General features: G+C 41.7%; 1 protein-coding gene and 1 non-coding gene across 2 annotated transcripts; both read left to right on the forward strand.

The window, feature by feature from the left end:
* The first annotated feature begins 627 nt into the window (after nt 1-627).
* Nucleotides 628-23,135, forward strand: Tmem165 (transmembrane protein 165). Its single transcript, XM_027390924.2, has 6 exons — nt 628-1,042; nt 13,881-14,106; nt 17,371-17,546; nt 17,971-18,150; nt 21,676-21,781; nt 22,370-23,135. Exons 1-6 carry the CDS (start codon nt 842-844, stop codon nt 22,444-22,446), a joined length of 966 nt encoding a protein of 321 aa, XP_027246725.1. The 5' UTR covers nt 628-841; the 3' UTR covers nt 22,447-23,135.
* On the forward strand, nt 6,144-6,216 carry Trnav-cac. The gene has a single exon. It is a non-coding gene; the product is annotated as a tRNA-Val (tRNA).
* Nucleotides 23,136-23,554: the final 419 nt, after the last annotated feature.

The following is a 23,554-nucleotide window of genomic DNA, read 5'->3' on the forward strand; positions in this document are numbered from 1 at the left end:
TTCCACAAAAGTCCTAAACAACACACAACTTTTCAAAAGCCAAAGAGTAAGGCATTCTGGGCCAGGGTAATGTTAGACCTGTTTTATGGTCTGCGGTTATTCTACAAGGTCTCCAAACAAAGCTTAGACGTTTTTCACCTTTTACTTACGAATCCCACTTCAGAGCCTTAAAAACCCAGCACGTGGAACCCCCACCCCCCTCGAAGAATATTTTATGCAGGTGGCACTGAGACTTGGTGAGGGTGGGTGGAACGCCACTTTAAGGTGTGGCAATTCCTGCCAGGGAGTGCCACGTAAGTAGCAGGGCAGGGACTCACTTGACATTTAATAGAAGTGGGGGTGGCGGTGGCTTTGGCTCTAATTGCCTAGGGCTCTTGAGGAAGGTCTGGTAGGAGCCCTGCAGCCTGGTCGCTGCATGGCCCAGAGACCAAGGGGTCGCTGGTGGAGCCCAGAAGGATGCATGGAGCGTCAATCACCCAGGGCCAGCTACCTGCCTGGCGCGTCGGGTCCAATGGGAGGAGCGCGAGAGCCGCACCTCAACCTGACGGAAACGTCACGACGTCGAGGCAGACGTCGGGCCAATGGTAGGCCTTCCTGGTCAGGGGGCGGGGCCGGAGGAGTTGGGCCGCGGAGGCAGTTGGAGGAGTGTGTGGGTTCTCCTGCCCGGCAGCCGCGGTGCGCCCGCGGCTAGTCTGTCCCGGTCGCCGCGTCCCGCGTGGTGCAGGCTGCCCGCTGAGCGGCGGCGGGCCCTGAGGGACGCGCCTCCCGGCACGCCCGGCTCGACACTTCCCTTCGCCCGCACTTCCTCCTGCTGCAGCGCGGTGCCGGCTGGGCGGGCGGGATGGCGGCCCGGGGGAGCTGCCGGGCGCCAACGCGACGGCTGCTCGTGCTCCTGCTGCTTCCGCTGCTTTGGGCCCCGGCCGGGGTCCACGCCGGCCCCGACGAAGACCTGAGCCATCGGAACCAGAAGCCGCCGGCGCCCGCCCAGCAGCTGAAGTCGCAGTCCGCGGCAGTGAAGGGCCTCGAGCCGGCCCGGGCCGAGGTGAGGGCCGCGGCTGGAGGGGATGGGGCGGGCGAGCCATCGGAGCCGGCCGCCGGGTACCAGGCTCCGCTGCTGGCGGCGCCGCCCTCTTTCCGAGGCCGCTGGGGGAGGGGAGCCGGCCCCTGCTAGCCTTGCCGCGGAGTAGGGTGACCGACTGCTTTCCCAGGCGCGGCCTGGCCTCGCCTGGCTGCTGGGGGAAGGGAAAAGGGAGAACCCAGCCAGGGGTGCCCAGGGGTCCTCTAGATCCCCAGTACCGACGTGCTTGCTTCGTCGACATCCTGCTGATCAGATGTGCCGGACTGGAAAGGCTGGAAGTATTCATCCAAAGTAGAAAGTTTTTTTTAGCACAGAACATCTGGGAGACTTTGGCTTCTCAAAGGATCATCACACTGTTGAAGCAATCCAACCAGAGATGCCCACCCGAATTCAGCTTGGTTCTTTGCCACTTACAGTGTCTAGAGATTATGCATTGAAGCGCCCCCTCCCCTTTAAAAAAGCGTGCCTTGGCTTGAGGAAAGTGGCCTTTAACAACGCTGAGACCTGTTTCTGATGGTAGTCTTCTATAGTCGGGGAGGAGGGCTCCAAAACTACATTTATAAGTAAACTGGAATCTCATGGTTTGTTTAACCTCCACTAAATGGATAAAAATTAATGTTTTAATTTATGTTGGTAGAATTTCTCCTTTGTGAGCCACTTTCCTCTGTCTTAGGCACTGTTATTTCTGGAGTTTTTTAGTCTGTTAGTAGGGTCCATTTTGGCATTCAGTTTCCTGCCCCCATCCCAGTCTGTGCTCCCTAATTCATTGAACTCAGAACTCTTCGGAGAATGGCTCTGTGCTGACGTCAGTCATATGGCAGGATGGATATTCATGTTTCTTCATCACCTAATTTAGGTCTTTTAGGGACCCACCACTCCCTCACTGTATTCTAAAACCGCGGCTTGCAGAACTCTGAGACCTGAACATGTGCTCTCTTGCCAGTCTTTCCTAAACAAAGACCTTACAACAGAATTCGAGCTTGAAGCCTGCGGGTCAGAACCCTTCCCATTTTCAAGAGCCAACAGAAACTTCTGCAGCCTTTCCCAAGCTGCTCTTATTAGAAGTGATCGTTGTCTGGTGATGGAGGTTTTTCATTTTCTCGAGGTTCATATTACACTGTTTGGCCTTTCACATATTCTGTTTCCCTAGGCAGCACCAGAAGGTGGGAATTTCTGCGATTGTGAGTTTGGTTTTACACAGCAAGTCCTTTCTAAGAATCACCTGTCTGGAATGTAGTAATCGGTCTTGAGAAATAAGGAACACTTACTGGAAATGTTCAGGAAGAAGTTAAACAAATAGCCACCTGTTAGGGATTTCATTCTAGTGACCTTAAGATTTGGTGAGCTTATTTCAGCCATACTAAGCTGGTAGAGCAGGTGACATTACCTGGTTGTGGATAGGCAGCCTAGGTTTGGGTGGTCTAATGTCTAGTGCCTAAATCTTAACAAAAACAGTAGAAACCAGATCTAAGGCCACCTGGCTTCTCATCTGCCAGGTGCCCTTAGCATTCCTTGCATTCTGTTGGAACCCTTAGCCATTTGTTTCATTCTGATGGATTTTAGTGGTTAATGGATTATATATTGATGTAAGCCTTTTATCTTGATGTCTTTTTTCTCCTTTGCCCCCCCTTGTGCTCCCCCACTTTGAGGGACTTTAATATTTTATTTGTTCTTACACTCTAAATTCTGACTTGGTTTCTTTAAAACTTGTGTACATGTTCTGCCTGCTCTTGCAGCATGTTAATGTCTTGAGAGCATTGTTATACTTATTCCTCTATCTCTTTCCTAAGACCATGTATAGTGTTGGCATTTGCTAAGTAATTTTCTACGAGAAAAATCTAAGATTTATTTCAGTTCCTATTGGATTTTAAATACCTTTATGGAAAAGCTGTAAAATGAACTCAAGCAGGAAAAAACTATTTTAACAGTGTATATCCAGGCTTCTTTTACTTGCTAAAGGATTTACTAGATGAAGTTAAGAAAAACTCAGCTTTTATCATCTGCTATCTGTGATTTTGTTCATTAATGGACTGATTATAGCTTAGAATTTTGGACTGCAGTAGATTATATAACTGTTAATTGTGGGACTCTTGAAAAGTTTACAAAATACACACACAAACCACACACACACACACACACACACACACACACACACACACACTCACACAGACACACACACACACACGCAGAGTCAGGAGGATCTGAAGTGTTTGAACTCATAAGAAACTGCCTCCTGATAGCAGTACAGATGAGGTGGCAGGTGTGGAAGTGGGCCTCACTGGCTCTCAGAAGCCAGGGGCTCTGGGTGTGTGTGTGTGGGGGGGGGCTCTCTGCTGTCCTGTCCTCTGCCTGCTCTGCCTCCTTCAGCCATAGACCAGCAGCATTGCTGCCATTCATTCAGATGGCTGTGCATTCATTGTCTGGCCCGTCTGGCCCTGCTTTGTACCTCTCCAGCTCTGGGATGCTGAATCATGAACTTTAGTCTTGGTGTTCATCATTGAGCCTGCTGCCACGTACTCTAGCATCAGAAGCTTCCTTTAAAACAGTAGCCCCTGAGGGCGAAATAACTAAATGCAAGAGTGCAGTTCATGAATGTATCTTACAGTCTTTAAGATAAATAGTGGTAGGCACAGCTATAGTTACTGCAGTCCTTTTAGGATGTGGAGATAATCTTACTATGTTAAGTAAAGGTCACACTCTGTTGGCCTCACTTAAATGGTCTATGGATGCCTGACTTTACAACTAAGGGGTTGGAGGGAAAGTGCAGACACTATGTATTTTGTTGTTTTTTTTTTTTTAAATATTTTCATATATTTTTGTGTTCTTTTTTATTAGGAGTTGATTTACACTTAATAGCAAAAGAGTCTCATGTTAATTAAAATTATATTTTTATATAACTGCTGTAGCTCAAATATTTCTTACAGTAGTAGAATACATTGAATTTCTTAAACTGTTTAATAAAAGTATCAGTTGCTTCTATGTGACATAAATGACCAAGTACAGTTTAACAGCCGTGTAAGACAGGATTCAGATTTGTTGAGTATCTGGGTTTCAGCTGATTTTGCAACTATATTCAGTGGGTGTTTTTAAAAGGATTTGATATTTAAATTTAACTTTGAGGCCATTGCCTCAAGTTGAGAGTGGACTGAAAATCCTGTCTCCATTGGCAGGCATTCTGGTGGAAGAGACAGTACAAACAAGTGGCAGTATCTTACTGGGTACAGTGAGGTGGCTGAACTTTCAGACTGGGGTGTGTGTGTGGGGGGGCTCTCTGTGTTGAGGGTTCTTTGTCTTTATAATCTGGTTAAAAAGAAGACCAGTGGTGATGTACAGTTGTCGTCCCAGCCCTTGGGAGATCAAGGTAGGAGCAGAGGGGTTGGGGGTTCTCTCTGAACATATAGTCATAAATAAGCCACAGTTTTTGTGCTCTACATAGTGACCTTAGTTTGCTCTTGTTTTTTTTCCTATTTCTTTCCTGGGCAGAGTATAGATCATTTATATTCTGAAGGTGAAGAAACTGTTCTGGCTGGGTAGCATTGTTGGTAGACCTACAAAAATCTTGTCACCTGAACCTGCCCAGGTTCTCATTTTCACTCCACCTCTTGCTGTTTTTTTTTTGTTTTTTGTTTTGTTTGTTTGTTTGTTTCTTATTTACTGTTAGAACACTTCCACAGAATCCTTTGTTTTCCCATTTGCATTAAACAGCATTCTTCATGCAGCTCAGATGGGCCTCTGCATGGTTGTGACTGACACTTTCAGCTTGAAGACTGAGTTTCCCATAGTGCCCTCTGCCTGAAATGATGCTTTTGGTACTGCTTATTTGGTGTCAGCAAAAGAACTCTTAAAAAAAAAATCAGTAAAACTAATATGCCTCTAGTGTATAAATACACAGTAGAATGGTAATGTCCATAAACAAAGTTGCTAAATGTTAATAAAAATAACTTTTATGAAAATACAATTGTTAAAAATATACTCTAATAGGAGTCAAATGTAACATTAGTAAAAATGAAATAATATTTTAGATCAACTAATGAAATCATTTAGAAAGACTAAGACATTGTAATGAACTTGCAATAGCATGCCTTTATCTGGTCATGGTGGCACACACCTATAACTCTGTTACAGATCCAGCTGCATAGCAAGATCCAGCTCCTCACCCAGTCTCTAATTGTGATCTTTAGAAACTGGCTTGATCTGCAGGGCCATTATTTAAATTACCTGGCTTTTTCTTTCTTTTTTTTTTTTTTTTTGGGGGGGGGTCTTTTTTGCACACTGTCATCTTTTCTAGAAAAGCCTGTTCTGACTTTGCCAATAGTGTTGAGGCTGAGTGTTGTCCCAGATTTTGTTATCTTCACATGATGTCACCTTTTACTTAATAACTTCTTAAGATATATATATATATATATATATATGGAGTGGAATCAGTCTTTTGGTAGCAAGCTGTAGATCCTGTTTCCATGCAAGCATCCTTTCTGGTTTCATCATAAATAAAAGGATAATTCAGTATAGTCATATTTGTGTTCATTAAACTATATGGTTAGAATAGGAATTACATCCTTCTTTGTTGTCATTTTCTCTTGAGGATAATGCTATGTTGATACATACCTATAATCTCAGCACTTGGGAAACTACAATAAGAGGCTATGTAGTGAGACTGGTTTTTTAAATGAGGATAGTATACAGGAGTGTTATTCTGTGTATGTGTGCAATATGAGGGTGTGAGCACAAGTCTATCATGGTATGTATATGGAGGTAAGGACCACTGGTATTTGTCCTGGATTTCCACCCTGTTTGAGACAGGGTCTCCTGTTTTATGCTGTGTATGCCATGCTAGATGTCCTGCAAGTCTCCCATCCTGGAGGAGCACTGAGATTCTAGGCCTATGCTGTAGCACCTGGGTTTGCATGGGTTCCAGGATCTGAACTCAAGTCCCCATGTTTTGGCAAAGACTGACCCATCTCCTAGCCCTCAGCAAAGATTTCTTGTTTGTTTGTTTAAGTACAGGTTGCTGGTCCTGTTTTCAAAATGCAGTTCATGTTTCACATTAAAATACTGACATGAGCTAGTTTCTGTAGTGTAGTGGTTATCACATTCACCTCACATGCGAAAGGTCCCCGGTTCGAAACCGGGCGGAAACAGCAGTCCCAACTTTTGCCGGGCGTTGGTGGCGCACGCCTTTAATCCCAGCACTCAGGAGGCAGAGGCAGGTGGATCTCTGTGAGTTCAAGGCCAGCCTGGTCTTCAGAGCGAGTACCAGGATAGGCTCCAAAGCTACACAGAGAAACCCTGTCTCGAAAAACAAACAAAACAAAACAAAACAAAATACTGACATGGTAGTGTTTCAGGAATACTATGAGGAAACGCCCTAGGATTTCATGTCTTCTTGTGGTGGAATGTGTGATTAGTAGTGAAATGCCAGAGCTGAAACTGCATTCCCTTGTAGCTGGTGTCCTGTGGGTACACACTACTCGTTGGCTTCTGTGCTCATTCTGTCTTTTTATCCTTGGGATCAAACTTATCCTTTCCACACCTCCTCCTGTCTTTGTTTTTTTTTTTTTTGTTTGTTTTTTGTTTTTTGTTTTTTTTTCTAGGAAGGGCAGTGTTGTGAATTGACCCCAGGGTCTTGTGCCTGTTAGAAAGTGCTCTACTATTCAGACACATTCCCAGCCCTTCCCACGTTCTGCTCTCCTCTGACCTCCAGTGCGTTCTTCCTTTGAGTCTTTTCTTTTCTTCTCTTCCTTTCCACTGTTTACTTTAGTTCCCCTTACATAGTCAGTGTCTCCTATTTTGAGAAAGGAGAGCAAATAACGAGGGGTCTTTATTAGTACTACTTGGCCCCATCAGTTTCTGTCCTGACATTTTAGAAGCCACTTCTACTGGAGGACTAGCTCAGCTAATCTTTGATCAAAGTTCCCTCCTTGCCTTTTTGTCCTTTTGAGATTTAATTTTATCTAAAGACTACTCAGAGCAGCTAGAGCTAGTGCGAACCTTCTCTCCAGCCCCACCCCTCCCCATCATATTGAAGCATACTTGTAATCTAGCAAATTAAGTCCAGAGATCTTTTTCCTGTTCTCATTTGACATGGCTGTCTGCACTCTTAAAATTTTAAGCCTAACGCCATCGTGGCAATATGATTGTAGAAAAATGAGTTAAGCCTATTATGCCCCGGGTTAAATTGTGGTCACAGCTTTTTTATTTTTTTAATTTTTTTGCTTATTAAATGAAGTGATGTGATATTGATCTGGTACCAGCTTAGTAACTTAGGGACTGATTTAATAAGTAGTACTTGTCATACAGTAAGCAGCAGATCACTGCTCCAGCTAAGACACAGGTTTCATTTCTGTTTGTTTTCCTTCCTTCCTTTATCCCCACCCCAAAATAGATTTTCTGTGGTCTCTCCATACTCCAAGTTTCTGTTTTAAAGAGATATTTTACAAGGATTTGATAGTTGTGAAGATTGGCCAGGCAAATTAGTTAGCTATAGATCCATTATCTAGCCAGCAAGATAATTTCTCCAGGCATGACCCCAAACTGCTTTGGCCTCTGTACTTTGTGCTTTGTAGGAAAACCTCTGCCTTGGCCTTTTGAATGATTGAGTGTGCTGCTTATGTTATTTCAGGTAATCTGTTACTTAAAGCAGATAGTTATAGATCATAACCACATCTGAAAATTGCCTGAATTGTTACAGCACACTGAGTGTGTACAGCTGGGAAGAGGAACCCAGCTAAGAACATCCATAAAACTTACCCTCCACATGAGCTGCTCAGCTGGAAGTAGGGACAGCAGAACAACAGTGGTGTTTGGAATCCTGTGGAGACAGCAGCACTGGGGTTGCAGGTCGGTTTCTCTGGAGCAGAGAACAGCTTCCCTAAGAAAAAGCAATCCACATGGAGCCTAGCCTGGGGTTCATGTATGAGTATCCATATTCTGTTAAATTCTACAAAGTAACATCCTGTGTATATAGGAAGCCAGAAACATGGACCAAATGTCAGTGATGAACTTCTGAAACTACCCCTATTCTCCAGGCTATTTAGTACTAAGGCTCCCCCAACCCCAGGACCCCAAGTTGTATAAAGAGAAGAATATGACTGACTTAACTTTGACCATCAAGGAAACAGCCTTCCAGTGAGTGAGTGAATGGTTCGGGTAGCCAGAAAAAGTTACAGGAATGAAATATTTCTGTTTAGGTTATGCATAGTTAGGAAAGCATGAAGTCCCAGATTATTGAGAGACAATCTGGAGATTTGGGAAATTAGTTTTACACTTCCATATTTTAAATGTATGGTTTTTGGATGCAGATCAATTAATATATCAATAGGGTAAGACCTCCGTAAGTGGGATGCCTCCTTTTTTTTGAACTTCCTGCAGCATCCTCCCCCCCCCTGTATCTCTCTCTCTCTCCCCTTCTCTCTTCCAGTATTCCCTTTCAAGTGTTAAAATGTAGCCAGTCCCAGAGCAACCATAGAAAAGCGCTCAGGAATAAAAATGAAAAGGCAGCTGTGCCCATGGTACCAGGTGTGTAGTGAGGAGGCATTGGGAAGAACACGCTTTAACTTCAGTGTAGACTAGAGTCAAGTTCAGGAGCATGAACTTTGAAAGTCAGAGATAACCTGGGGATGGGGTGGTAGTTTAAGTTTTACCTGTGTTCTCACCATTTCTGGTAGACAAAACCCATATAGTCTGTAAAGTTCAGTTTTGGGAGCTTTAGCTATTTGCCTTCTCCCCTGGGGATCTCATCCCTTGCAAACAGCCCTAGTTAATTTAGGCTACCGACACCAGGTCTATACCTTGTCTGACCTAGTCTCATCTTGTGATCTGCTTCAGACAATCTCTTGGAAACCTTCATATGGACTATGCTTGTCATTCACATTGAATGTGTCTAAACCACACCCCTTGCTTTGATTCTTATTTTCCCCATAGCTTTTAGGAGCATGACTATATCAGATAAACAGCCCCCCCCCCAAAAAAAAAAATCTTACCACCATCCTTACTTAATTGAACCCTGCCCTTCCTAAGACCTATTGACTTTTTTGCTTTCAGTTTTGTGCATATTTTTTCCCTCTGATTAGTTTGACCATTACTTTTAGGCAGTTTACTAAACCTTTGACAGTCCCAGCAGCAGGTATCCCCCAAAGATTATTAGCCACAGTGCCTCCTTCATGTTTGTCTTACATTCAAAATCTTCTAGGGGCTTTCCTTTTGCCTCTGACTTGGGTTATCATTATCACGGACACTTTTCATTTGGGGTGCACTTTTTCAGACTGCAAGCTTTATTCTTTGTCATTGATGGTCAGGATCAGGCAGAATGCACACGCTGTGGCACTTTCCAGTCAGCCATTCCAGGAGTCTAGTCCTGGATCCTCTGGGACTTGAGAAAGAGAAAGAATCCCACAACCCACAGGTATGTGCTCCCTGACCTTTGAGTAAACAAGTGCCAAGAATGTACTTTCTGGTGGGAGCTGCTGGAGGCCTGCTGCAGTTTACAAGGAGTTGATGATCCACTGCTGCAGAAGCAGGTGGGGTTAACAGTTCTTGGAGGGGCTAGAGGCATGGCTCGGCTGTTAAGAGAGGGCCCTGCTCTTGTGAAGGACTCATTTGGTTCCCAGCACCAATGAAGGGTGGCTCACAGCCATTTGTAACTTTAGTTCCAGGGGATCCAACACCCTCACATGTGTGCATATACGTGCACATACATGGGTACACACAGTTAAAAATACATTTTTTTCAAAGAGGTCTGAAGTGATATCAATACCTGGGCGCTTGATGGCAAAAATCCAGACGGTACAGATGGCTGTATGGTGACAAGTATCCCTTTGCCTTCTCATATCTAAGTCATGGCTCAACATACTAGATTCCCACTGACTGATTTTTCCAAGAAAAGTTTTGTTGGAACAGAGCCATGCTGTTTCATTTCTTGAAGTATTTTGCAGCTGCCCTGAAGTTACAGCCGCAGAGCTGAGTAAAATACTTGGTTCTTTAAGGAAGAGGGCTCACTCATCCTGTTTCTGATTTCCCTCTCCAGAAATGTCACTCTTTCTTGATCTGGGATGCATTTACAATCATGTACATACTCCCTTCCCCCCACATATATTAGCGTCATACATAATATGTATTTCCTTTAAAGCATCTCAACAGTTTTTTTTAAATATTAGTATTTATAGAACATTCTTTATTATACCTTCATAATCTTGAATTTTTAAAATTACATCTATTTATCTATGTATGCTTATGTGTATGTATGTGGGCACCTGTGTACCACGTCACAGATGTGGAGGTCAGATGACAACTTGTTCAGGTCAGTTCTTCCCATAAGGGTCCTGGGGATCGAACCCAGGTTGGTAGGTTAACAAGTAAGTGCCTTACTGCTGAACCATCTTGCCAGCCAGTATATTTTTATGTGGATCTTAAGCAACATTTAGTTGCTTTGCCTCTTTATTCCCAACATTTCAAAGTTGATAATGTATTTCTACTAGAGAAATGTCAGCTCCCCAGTGATCCTGTTCTCAGCTTTGTAGTTCTCACCCCTTCTATGATATACTGTCATGGTATGCTTAGGGCTGGATTTTAGGGGCTGGATGCAAAGGGTGGTTAGCAGAAGCCGGATGAGCTCTCAAGCTGCAGTGTCCATGACTGAGCCACGAGGGAGGAATCAGCATGTAACATACTACTTTAAAAGTAGTGTGAGAAAAATGTTAGAATACTTCATGACAATGAAAAAATATTGCTTAGAAGTTAATGGTGGTTTGGATGTATTGGGGTAAATTGATTCTCAAATAATTTTGCTTGGTTTTACTTTGTAAGGTGGGTAATTTAAACCAGAAAATATTAAAGTACATTATGAGGCTAATTTTTCAGCTTGTGGTGTTTTGCATTTAGCGATGCTATCTGGCTTCTTTGGGAGAAAGGTTTGTTTTGGGAACTGGTGTGATTAGAGTATTGAATAGACACAGGTAAGGGTTTACATGTTGTATTCTAGGCATAATTTACAGTTGCATAGTCAAGTGACATGGAATAGTTCATCTTAGGAAGGTTAATAAGCTGGTCCTGTTGTGTGGTATAAGACCTGAGTGCTTGCTGTATACCAGGCTGCATCCGTCCTGAGGATTTCATTCACCTGAAACTCAGCAGTTCTGGGTCATGGCTGCCTGAGTTGGCAGATGGTAGAGTCAGCTCATGATGGTAATGCTTTGGATTCGAACCCAGGCAGTCTGATTGCAGAGCTGTGGATTTTACTAAAGTCAGAAAGGGTTGACCAGACCAAGGAGCCAGTACTTCTATATGGCGAGCAGTAGATAAAAGCTACTGGACTGTTTTCTGACCCAATTAATATTTCATTTTTTTTAAGATTGAGCATTTCACACAGGAGTATATTGCATTTGCATAATTTCTACACCTCCCTCTAAGCTCTCTGTCTCCTGGTGTCCTTTCTCATCCTCTCTCTGATTCATATATTGTGGTGTATACATTATGTATGTATGTGAACATATGTAAATACACACACATACACACATATATATGTATGCATTTTTATGATTTTACACATAGAGCCTAATGAGTCCAGTTGGAGTTTTTGGTCTGTACTTCTCAATACTGACTCTTTCATTCATAGGTAAGTGCAGCTTGGCCCTCACCACAGAAGCTTTTACCAGTAGACAGAGACCACTACAGTACCTGAGCTGGTCAGAATACAGTGAATAAGTAACTGTGGGTGGCCAAGCCCCAAGTGGGACATCTGTGATAGTTTAAAAGGCTCTTTGTCATCACAACTTCATTTTTCAGCCATCCAGGACTGGCTTGATAGTCTTTTTAGTCTTTTATATAGAAAAGTTTTGAGAATATGGGTGGATTGTGTTTGTTTTACTTTGTTTGAATTATTTTGTTTTCTAATTTATTACTTTTTGTGCGCTTGTGTGCACTCGAAAGAGTGTGTGTGTGTGTGTGTGTGTGTGTGTGTGTGTGTGTATGTACATGCGCATATGTATAGAGGTTAGAAGGTAGCTTGGAGGAGTTGGTTCTCTCCACTGTGAGTCTTGTGTGTCAGACTTAGGTAATTAGGTTTGGAAGCAAGCACTTTACCCACTGAGACATCTGCTAGACTCTCCCTTAAAAGTATTTGTGTGTGTGTGTGTGTGTGTGTGTGTGTGTGTAAGGATGTCATATACAGGCCTGTGGAAGCCAGGAGAGGGTGTCTAATCCCTTAGAGTTGGAGTTACAGGTGGTTATGAGATGCCTTATGTGGATGCTGAAGATTGAACTTGTCTTCTTGAAGAGGTTTGGGACATCTCTCCAGCTCCTTTCCTTTATTATATTCTTCAGGCAAACTTGATTCTTTATTTCATAGAACAGGCTAAACAACTTGGCCAAGGATTTAAGGCTTAGAAAACCACAAAAATATTAAGTGTTTATCTCTACTTTGATTTCATTTAAAATGCAGAATTTTCTACCAAGTGATCTTAAGTGCCACATATTTACTCCTGAAATTTTTTCTTGGACTTAAGATACTGAAATTTTGTGAAGTCTGTTCATATAAACAATTTGGCCATGTGTGGTGGTTGATACTTGTAATCAATCCCAGGACTTAGGAGGATGAAGCAACAGGATGGTGACTTCCAGACCATCCTAGCAGAAAGAGGGTAGTGTGGGGAGGAGGGGTGAGGTTCCAGCAGGAACATAATGTCTTTTGGAATGCTTAATGCTCATAGGTTATTGGACCAGCTAGAAGCTCATTTTGAAGGAATATCAGAAGTAAAATGATGATGGGGAGAGAGCCTTTAAAATGGTACCTGCTTAATTAAGAGCTGACTGCCAGGGCCACAAAGAGTTTCCTTGTTTTAGCTCAGTGATCTAGTTCTGATGTGCCCTGTAGTATTCGAAGTCAAGTTTATGTCATGCATTAAGGACTAGTGTACACAATCAAAACTGAAAATGTTACATATTGTGTAGATAGAGCTACATAATAACTTTCCCAGTTACTGACACCTAGGCACACTGGTGTTTCATCTGATTTCTTGCAGCCAGTGAACTTTCTTAGTAATGAGCCAGGAACTAAATGTATTAGATTTCACAGGTCACATCTATGCTGGCCACATAAAATCTCTTTTTTCACTCTCCCCCCCCCCATTCCTTAAAGTCTCTTAAAATTGTAAACAGGCTGGTTTTGACTCTGCTAGTTTGATAAGCCCTGGTTTCAGAATCTCTTCATTTGTGATGATCTTCAGAGGTCTGTGCCTTCTTAAAGGGCAGGGCTTTGGAACTTCCTAGCCAACTGGGGAAGGCCAATGAAGTTTTGTTATGCTTTCATGCTATTATCCACCAAGACTGCTTTGCCTTTTTATCAGATAACCTTCCGGGATATTTTTAGAGTTCATCATAGGACCATCTGCACATCCAGCTATATTAAACCTCATCTTAGTTAACAGCCAGCTCTGGCTGTAGCCTCTGAGAGCTTCCTGGATCCTACGTGGTCCTCTACAGTGCTAGTTACATGTCTTATCAGCTTCATGTCAATGAATGTTTGATTAACACACCTGAGTCTTCACCCAAATTACTAGTGAAAACTTGAATGAGACAGCAATGATCTGACTCTAACACATACTTACAAAATGAGGTAATTATGGTGTCTAGATATAATGTACTCTAATGAATTGTTTTGTATAGAGAGCTGAATTATGGGCTACTGTTATTTCTAATAGCATTCAGAATATTAAAGTAATAAGTCAGTGGACTGACTGTGACAAACATAACTTTTCATTTAAAAGAATGTCAATTAAATGACAAACATTTTTTTGTTTTTAATTTTCAGAAAGGGTTTACACCAGCTGCCCCAGTTCATACCAACAGAGAAGATGCAGCTACCCAGACGAATTTGGGGTTTATTCATGCATTTGTTGCTGCCATATCAGTCATCATAGTATCTGAGCTTGGTGACAAGACATTTTTCATAGCAGCCATTATGGCGATGCGTTATAACCGACTGACTGTGCTGGCTGGTGCCATGCTTGCCTTGGCCTTGATGACATGCTTGTCAGGTAAGGGTGCTTTCCTGGGACCATGATGAATTGGGGGAAAGCATATGTGTGTCTTGTCACCCAGTTACATTGGAATCTGCTTATCCCAGACTTGAGTAAACAGCAAATGGTTCAGTATGTACATTATTAAAAATTCCCAGATTTTACATCTTAAATGGAATTTTCTAGCTATTCAAAGCCATGATACATACTCCTGTCATTTATTTTTGGGTGGTTTTTGTCCTTAATTTTTTTTTTTTTTAAATTTCTAGATTGATTTATTCTATGTGTGAGTGTTTTGCCTGCATGTATTTTTCCCCATGTATGTGCCTGGTGCCTGCAGAGTTCAGAAAGAGGGTATCAGATGGTGGTGAGCCATCATGTGGGTGTGAGGAACCAAACCTGGATCTCTGCAAGAGCAACACACACTCTTAACTACTGGGCCATCTCTCGAGCCTTTATTCTTTTTTTTTTTTTTTTCTTTTTTTTTTAAAGATTTTATTTATTAAGTATACAGTCTTCTGTCTGCATGTGCCCTGCACACCAGCAGAGGGCACCAGATCTCATTCAAGTGAGCCACCATGTGGTTTCTGGGAATTGAACTCAGGACCTCTGGAAGAGCAGTCAGTGCTCTTAACCTCTGAGCCATCTCTCCAGCCCTAGCTTTTATTCTTAATCCCTTGATTTTATTCTAGTGCAGTTTTTTTCCTTTCTCTTCAGTCCAGATAAGCTCATTTCTGTTTGCAGTTTTAGAAGTGGGGTTCAGGAGGCCACAGCAAACAGTGATTTCTTCCTGAGGTGCACTGAGTGATAGCTCTAAGAAGACACCTCCAGTTATTTTTATTATTTCTATGGCCATAGAAAGTCAGTCTCAAACCCAGCTGTGGCTCAAAGGGAAAACTTGTTCTATCTAGTACACTGTGTCATAGTGAATTAAGTTGAGTGACCCCTGAATTTTAGCTTCCTCCCTGTAAAGTGCAGATAATAGCTTTTTACCTATCTTATGGTTTCTGTTCTATATTGATAATTTATTAGGAGGGCTTTGCCATTTGCCTCTTAAGTATTATGAAACTAATTTCTTAAAATGTAGAACAATGTCCATTTCTGATTTTCTGGTACCTTGATGCTTAATTAAAGCTTATATTTTTATAAACACATGAGTATTTTAGATATTTAAGATAATTTGAATGCTATTTACAATTTGAAAATTAGTGTAGGTATTAATATTTTATAGTAGCAACTGATTTTCTCTTCAGAAGTAATGTGTCACAGAAGAGGAGGTTTAAAGATTGTAAGAGTCTTAGGTCAGGGAGGGCTAGAGTGATGTAGTCTTGTGGACATGACAGAGCACTGCACTCAGACTCAAAACAGCTATGATTCTCTGCACAAGACCAAGCCTATCAGCACTGTAGCTTGTATAAACCAGGAAGGAGTTCAGGAACCCCACCCCAGACTCAGCAACTGTGGACAGCTGATGGTTTCTCGGGGAGGCAGAGTCACTTTTCTTTAAGAGTATGGCCCTGGTAGGCCAACTATTTTCCTGCAGAGGGCTTCATACCCAGGAGTATATGGTCTTGACTAATTCTTTAACTTAAAAGAGAAAGAGGACACAAAGTTGGGGTCATAGAGAGGGTGGGAATGGACCTGGGAGGAGTTAGGGGTAAATCTCTCTCTCTCTCTCTCTCTCTCTCTCTCTCTCTCTCTCTCTCTATATATATATATAATATATATATATATATATATTATATGTAGAGTTGAATTTGTTGGCCATACTTGGGATGTGCTATCTGAGCGCTGTGTGAGTTGTGTGTTGCTGATGCTAACAGGGTCATTACTATGACTATGCACTGTTCTGTGCTTCAGAATGCAGTTCCATCAGTTCTCCCAGCTCCTCTGTGTGCTTAATCCTTTCCCTCCACTCTGCTCAGTATCTTCTTTCTTAACCCTTCCTCCTGCTGTATATGGGGCTACCTGATGGCTCTGATCTCCCTATTGGGATCTAAACATCTTTTTTGCACTTCATCTGATGTTACATTAACTTTTTTTTTAAACTTAAATTGAGGAGTACAAAGATCTCATTTCTGGTATATTATATACAGCAAAACAGTTGTGGCATTGTAAAATATGTCCAATGTAGGGCTGGAGAGATGGCTCAGTGGGTGAGAACACTTGCTATGTAAGTATGAGGCCCTAAGTTTTAACTCCTAGCACCCACATAAAAGTCAGTGCCTGCCTAGGCCTGTAACCCTGCTTTGTGATGGAGATAGTAGCTCTCACTGACAGCTAAAACTGTTGAGCTTCAGGGTCTTCCTGTCGTCTCCATGTGCATACACCTTCATACATACATACATACATACATACATACATACATACATGCATAATACATACATATCAAAGACTTAAAAAGAGAGGTTAAACAATGTAAAACCATTAAAACAAGAAAATAAAGTCTGAGGCTGGAGAGATAGTTGAACAGTTGAGAGCTCTTGCTGCCTTTGTAGAGACCCAGGTTTGGCTTCCAGCACCTATAGTACCTCCTCACAGCCATCCCTAACTCCAGTGCCTACAGTACCTCCTCACAGCCATCCCTAACTCCAGTGCCTACAGTACCTCCTCACAGCCATCCCTAACTCCAGTTCCAGGGCATCTATCAGATACCCTCTTCTGACCACCTTAGGTGCCAGGCATGCAAGCAGGCCAAACACTCATCAAACAAACAAACAAACAAACAAACAAATAGATCTACCCAGTGGAATCTTTCGTATGTGCTGTCACCATCATTCCTTTGAGGAAACATAAGCAGTTGGAAGTCCGTGGGAATTGTTTCTTTCTGTATTGTTTTCCTCATCAAGCTCTACTCTAATGCCTGCTTGAAATCTTTATATGGATCATACTTGTTTATCTTCCCATAAGAAAACATATGATGCTGGTTTTAAAGGTTTTATTATTAAGTCTCTAAACATCTAATTTTATGGATTGAATTATTATGGTCATTATATTAGTATATCGTTAAGGTAACTTGATATTTAAAAATGGGAACTTGATCCCATTAGTGTGTGTCTTTTGCTAGAGTGAAGTAAGATAAGCCATCAACACTGAAAACCAGTGAGCTTTCCAGGGTTTAGCTATGGAAAGAAAGAAGCAGAAGGATTTCAGGTCATTACATATTTGATGTGTCTAATATGAACCAGTTTCCCTTCAACAAAGTAAATTACAATTTCTTGAGTTACTGTTCCTTTGGCCTGTTGTGGAAAACACCTGTTAACACTTGGCATTTCCTTACAGTTTTGTTTGGCTATGCCACAACAGTCATCCCCAGGGTGTATACCTACTATGTTTCAACTGCACTCTTCGCCATTTTTGGCATTAGAATGCTTCGGGAAGGTTTGAAGATGAGCCCAGATGAGGGTCAGGAGGAGCTGGAAGAAGTTCAAGCAGAGTTAAAGAAGAAGGATGAAGAAGTAAGTTGTCACCGGTACATGCTAGAGGCACTTGGGGACAGAACCCTGTGGAGGATTTCAGTGCTCACGTCTGTATGTATGCGTAAACTTGATTAGTTCCATTCACACAACTTGGCTCTGATATGCTTTTGGGTCACCGACTGTTTCAAGGAGGGAAATGTTCACGAGATACAGTGAGGCTGATGACCAATTGTCTGAATCCTGGGAACTGTTAGTAAGAAGTGTTTCTATCTGAATGCTGTTTGGTTTTATTGGAGTGGGAAAATTGATACTGTGTGAGGCTGGTGGCTAAAGGGCAGTGGGAGGATGCAGAAGTCTATTTGCTTTAGTGAATATGCCATGTAATTTAAATGCATTGAAAGGATTGAGTGACTTTATACTATTTTGATATGCTTACTGGGGTTAATGGTAATTTTTGTTTCAGTTCCAACGAACCAAACTCTTAAATGGACCCGATGTTGAAACTGGTACAAGCACAACGATACCTCAGAAAAAGTGGTTGCATTTTATTTCACCCATTTTTGTTCAAGCTCTCACATTAACATTCTTGGCAGAATGGGGCGATCGCTCTCAACTCACTACTATTGTTCTGGCAGCTAGAGAGGTGAGTGGTATTTGATTGCTTCTGTATCAAGACTGCAGTTCGCATTGCTCCACACAGTGGGCAGGCAGACCACAGGATAACTAACTATCCATGCTGCAGTTTGGTACATCTGTTCATTTTATGACTTGGAATTAGCCTCCCAAATTTTTCTCCATGTCTGTGGTTCTTCTTTTCTTTTTATCTTGCTGGGTCCTTTCTGTGTTTTGCCAAAATAAAGCTGTGGCTGGTTTCTTTATCTGTATCCTTATTGAGAACATAAGTTAGTATATCACTTGCTTGTGATCCCAGCACTGGGGAATGCTAGCAGTGATGATCTTCAATTCTAAGTCAGCCTGGGCTACATACTGAGACTGTCTTAAAACCAAACAAAAATTCTAACAGCAAAAATTGGTTTAGCAGAGGGGAACTTATCACTTGTTTATACATTTCTGAGCAGCTCTTTGATTACTCATTTTTCAACATTGCTTTAACGACTCAAAAATTTTCCGAAGCACCTTTGACTGTCAGTTCTCACTGACCCAAGGAGGGTTACATTTCTGAAGTACAGAAGGGACAAATAGGATCTAAGGACATGAGAATTCTTCAGGTACTCGCCTTGGGATGTTCCAGATCTTGTTTCTGTAGAGCATTTCTGCCCCAACTCAGCTCTAGAGTGCTGATCACTGTAGTCTAATGAACAGTTAACCTGAGGCTCAAAGACAGTCTGGACCAGAAATGAGCCTATCGTCCTTCTTGCCCTTGGGCACAGGTATTTAAAAGATACCTATCTGTTTGCTACGGGGGGGTGGGGAGGGTAATGTCACTTCCTGTGAGATGTCAGTTTCTGTTCACAGACTCTGATGTCCTGGACGCTGTATGCTCTTGATGTTAATTTTGTATCAGTTACACTAGTTCATACTGAAACCTTTCAATCCTTGGAAATGTCTGTCATAAAAGATCAAGTTCCTAGGGTGGTGGTGGCAAAAGCCTTTAGCCACAGCACTTGGGAGACAGAGGCAGGTAGATCTCAGTGAGGTCAAGGCCAGCCTGGTCTAAAAGAAAATTTCTGGACACCCAGAGCTATAGCACAAACCTGTCTCAAAAAAAAAAAAAAAAAATCACAAAAACCAAAAGACAAACGAAAGTTTCTTAATATAGTTCTTGAGCTTAAAATAGAAGGCATTTTCAGGCCAGGACTGAGATCACAGGGAAAGAAGCTTTAAAATGCTTTATTTGGGGATGGAAAAAATTAAAAATGAACTCTCATTTGTTCTCATAAAACAAACTTTAAGAGTGCTCCTTAATGGCTATGTCCTGTCTTCATTCTCTTAGAGTGTCAGAATCAGGCCTTCAAATGAGCTTGGGGTGGAGGCATTGCCAGGGTACCTTGTAGGTTTCTGTCTGTAGGTGCCACACAGCAGTGCATAGGGGTGTCTGCAGCCTCCAAACCAGCACTCACATGGTAACACTACTCTGCTCCTTTGTATGAATCATGCTGTTTGGCTTTTGAAGGTTCCGTTAATACAGGTTAACAGCATCTTTTCAATCTTTGTTAAGATAACTATTTAACCCACTGAATTTTTTTTTTTTTTTTTTTTAAGAACCATTTTATTTTCAGGTGGAATGAAGCAGTCTTCTGGGGTAGCAGTTTTGTGGTGGTCCATTCTCCAGTACATGCTCAGGTCATTTCCAAATCCTGACTGTATATAGGCTGCCTTTTTACTCACAGCAGCTGGCTGCTAACCAGTTGTCACTCACCTTTTTCATCCCCACCAACCATAGCACAGTCTTGGACCCCAGGTCCCACCCTCCCTTATAATGTAAATCTTTGCCTTTTCCCCAGCTCAAATTTTGGGGCATTTTTTGCATTACTCCCTCCACTCTGTCTTTAGGGGAAAATGAAGCCCCTTTCCTTAGTCCTTCTGTCCCATATCCTATTTTTACCTTCCCAAAGTTGAAAGGTCATGACCTCACAGGATGGGATGGTTAATCTGTAGCCAATTTGAGATCTTGGTGTCACCTGAGATAGCATCTGAGGTAGGAATGTTGACTAGATTAGGGTACAAGATCCCATTTATGGGTGGAGGCACCATTCCCTGGCCTAGGACTCTGGACAGTAGTATAAAGAGAAGTGAGCTGAACACAAGCAGTTATCACACTGCTTCCTAATTGTGCATGCTTGTGACCAACTGCCTTGAGTTATGGCCTCCACTATGATGAACTGTTCTCTTGAGCTGTGAACCTAAGTGAAGCTACCACCCTTAAGTTGTCTTTACTGGTTTATCACAGACATCACAGGTGTTCACCGTTATTGACTACCTGGCAGTCTTCATCCTGTTGATTATGTCCTGGTTGACTTGTCCATACTTTTTTTTCCTATGATGATGTTATTTACTACCAAACTTGGCCTTTTTAAAAGACAATTCTCATTCTGTACTTCAGGCTGGCCTGGAACTTTTGTTAGCTAACCAAAGTAAATCTCAGATAATCCTCATATCTAAGCCTCCTGAGTGTTGAGATTACAAGTGTGTTGTGCCTGACTTTCAATTGAATACACTCCACTTTTAATTTGCCAGTACCCATAATTCACTCCTGCTCCTTTTAAAACAGTTTATTTGTATGTATGTGTGAGTCTGTGTATGCCATGAGTACGTGGGTGCTTGTAAAAGCCAGAAGAAGGTATTGAATTCCCTGGAAACAGAGTTACAGGTGAGCCATGGTGCTGGAAAAAAATCTGGTCCTCAAGAAGAGCAACAAATATCCTTAAACGCTGAATGATCCTCCAGTCTTTTTTTTTTTTTAAATCACATCAGTATTTCCATGTCTATTTAGTTATTTGATTGTCATACCTGATTGCTTTTGCAGCATCCCACATGTCTTCATTCATCTGCTTTTCTTGTCTTCATCTCCTACCCCAATCCAGTCAGCATTGTTTCTTACCAGGGCTGTCATTCCTCCCTTTTAGTTCGTTGTCTCCATTGAAAACAGAAATCTACTTGTGTTAAAGAAAGCTAGCCAGTGTCTCAAGACAAGGGCTGACTTAAGAGTTTATAGGGATCCCTTGTAGCTAGGGATTGAACCTTGGTCTTTGAACAATCCTTCCTGACATACTCCTGCAGGGACTCCTCTCTGACACCTCCTTGACTCTGTAGAAACTCCAATGCTCTATTGTTCCTCCTTCACAAAACACACCACAAAAGCAGGTTCTTGCCTACTCTTCTGGACTGTCTTTTCTGGAAAGCTTTCACTGCTCCCCCAATTTGATACGGTCCAGTTCGTTCTAATAGGATTTACTCCTTGTGCTTTTAGCAGAATTTCTGCTCTCAGGAACTATACCATACAGGATTTCTATATTCAGATCCAGCCTTGTACTGCTCATTTTCCTTGAAGTAGCTATTTCCTGTTTCATAAAGTTAGCGTAAAAGCGTTTAATTTTTGACAAGTGTTTGTGATGCTAATGTGGTTTATGACCCGTTTTAAATACCAGTGTTTCTCAGACAGCATCTCCAACTCAACAAATTTAACGCTAGCTACCTTTGCTTTCAGGATCCCTATGGTGTAGCAGTGGGTGGAACAGTGGGACATTGCTTATGCACTGGATTGGCAGTAATTGGAGGAAGGATGATAGCGCAAAAAATATCTGTTAGAACAGGTAAGGTGTCATTTTTAAATTAAAATGTAAACATGTTCTAATGCTTGAAAATCACAGATGATAGAAATGGTGTGCTAGCTCGATCATCTCTCAGACAATCTGGTCTCCATGCTCATCACTTAGGTCTGAGTATTCATTACTGTTCCTGCAAACTGACTTTTCTCATGTGTACCAGTTAGTAAATTAAAAATTGATCTAAAACATGGCCTGTAATGTGTTTGACAGTCAGGCCTGTGTGAGACTTGAACATTTCAGTTTAAAGGTGGTTTGGGTTCTGAGGCTTGTAGGCATCAGCTGTCAAGCTTGGCAGCAGTACCTTTATGCTAAGCTATCCCACTGTTCGTATAGATACACGAGTTTTTAAGATCACTTACTGTAGTCCAACTGCTGCTTGCCAACATACTATTCTTTCTCTAAGCAGTGCCCAGAGAAAGGTCCCGTTATCACGTGAGAATGAGAGGAATGCTGTGCCACTGATGTTTACAAGAGTAGTTTGTCAGAGTGGAAAAATGGAAACTTGGTTTTGTTTGCATAATGTCACAGTGGAAGACATGTTGCCTCACTCATCTTCTCTCTTCTTTTTTCCAGTGACAATCATAGGAGGCATCGTATTTTTGGCGTTTGCATTTTCTGCACTATTTATAAGCCCAGATTCTGGTTTTTAAAAAGCCGTTCATCTGTATTCAGCTTAAGATATGCAACTTTCTGTACATAGTGTACATTACAACTAAAAGTAATGGAAAATACTGTATTTTGTAGTATTAATTTGTAAGTTTGACCCATTTAATCAAGTATCATGTCCAAAACAGATAATCATTGATTCTATTTGTAAAAAATTTTAAAAGAAAGTCTGACTTATGAGTTTTTCTCTAGCCTAATTATGGTAACACTTCAGCCCCTACTTTGACATGTGTTATCCATTGCAGTGGGACTGACTGCTTGAATTTTCTTGCAGCATGACCCTTTTATAAATACATTTTCTCCTTGGCCACTATGGTGTTTATATGTATCTCTTAAACATTTCCTTGGGGAAAAGAATGAATTTTTTCTACTTTTAAAACCGTGTTCCTGAGCCAGTAATCAGTAGTTTTATCTTGTCTTTTGGGAATTAGCATTAAAGAGAGAAATAAGGTTTTACTGTTATATCAATAACATGCCATAAGAGTTGTTGGCTAGGTCCGTTCTCCCTTTTATTTTATTTTTTTAATTGGGTAGGACACCCAATATAAAAATAGTCAATATTTGACAACACGGACTTACCAAATTAAGAGAGAATACTATGAATGTATTCCTATTTTTTCTATATTGAATAAACAATGTAACAGATATGTAAATAAAAGTGGTATGACTAGTACTTGTTTTTCTTTGTGTGTTATACAAATTACTTCGTAAGTAGCAGTATTTCCAGTTTATTATATTTATGTTCTGACATTTCCTTCAAGGAACTAATATGCAGATTAGTCTAGAGCCCAGGTCATCCCTTATGCTAAGGTTGTTTCCCTTGGTGAATCACTGTATTCTGACTACACCGAGCACTCAGACAGCAAAGGCTCTTTTCTCCCAGCCTATGTTCTAGTGTAATGTGGTAGCACTGCCATTAATAGTTTCTTTAAATGTGAAGACTGGTTCCTCTAAAGAAATGTCCAGGCATTCCCTGTGTGGAACATGAGAGAACAATGTAGTTTACCAAGCATGACAAGTGTCCACAATGTAACTTGTAATTTGAGATTGTGAAGAACCTGCTAAGACACCTAGCACTCTAATGGAAACGTT

The sequence above is a fragment of the Cricetulus griseus genome, assembly GCF_003668045.3.
Source record: "Cricetulus griseus strain 17A/GY chromosome 1 unlocalized genomic scaffold, alternate assembly CriGri-PICRH-1.0 chr1_1, whole genome shotgun sequence".
Taxonomy (NCBI): Eukaryota; Metazoa; Chordata; class Mammalia; order Rodentia; family Cricetidae; genus Cricetulus; species Cricetulus griseus.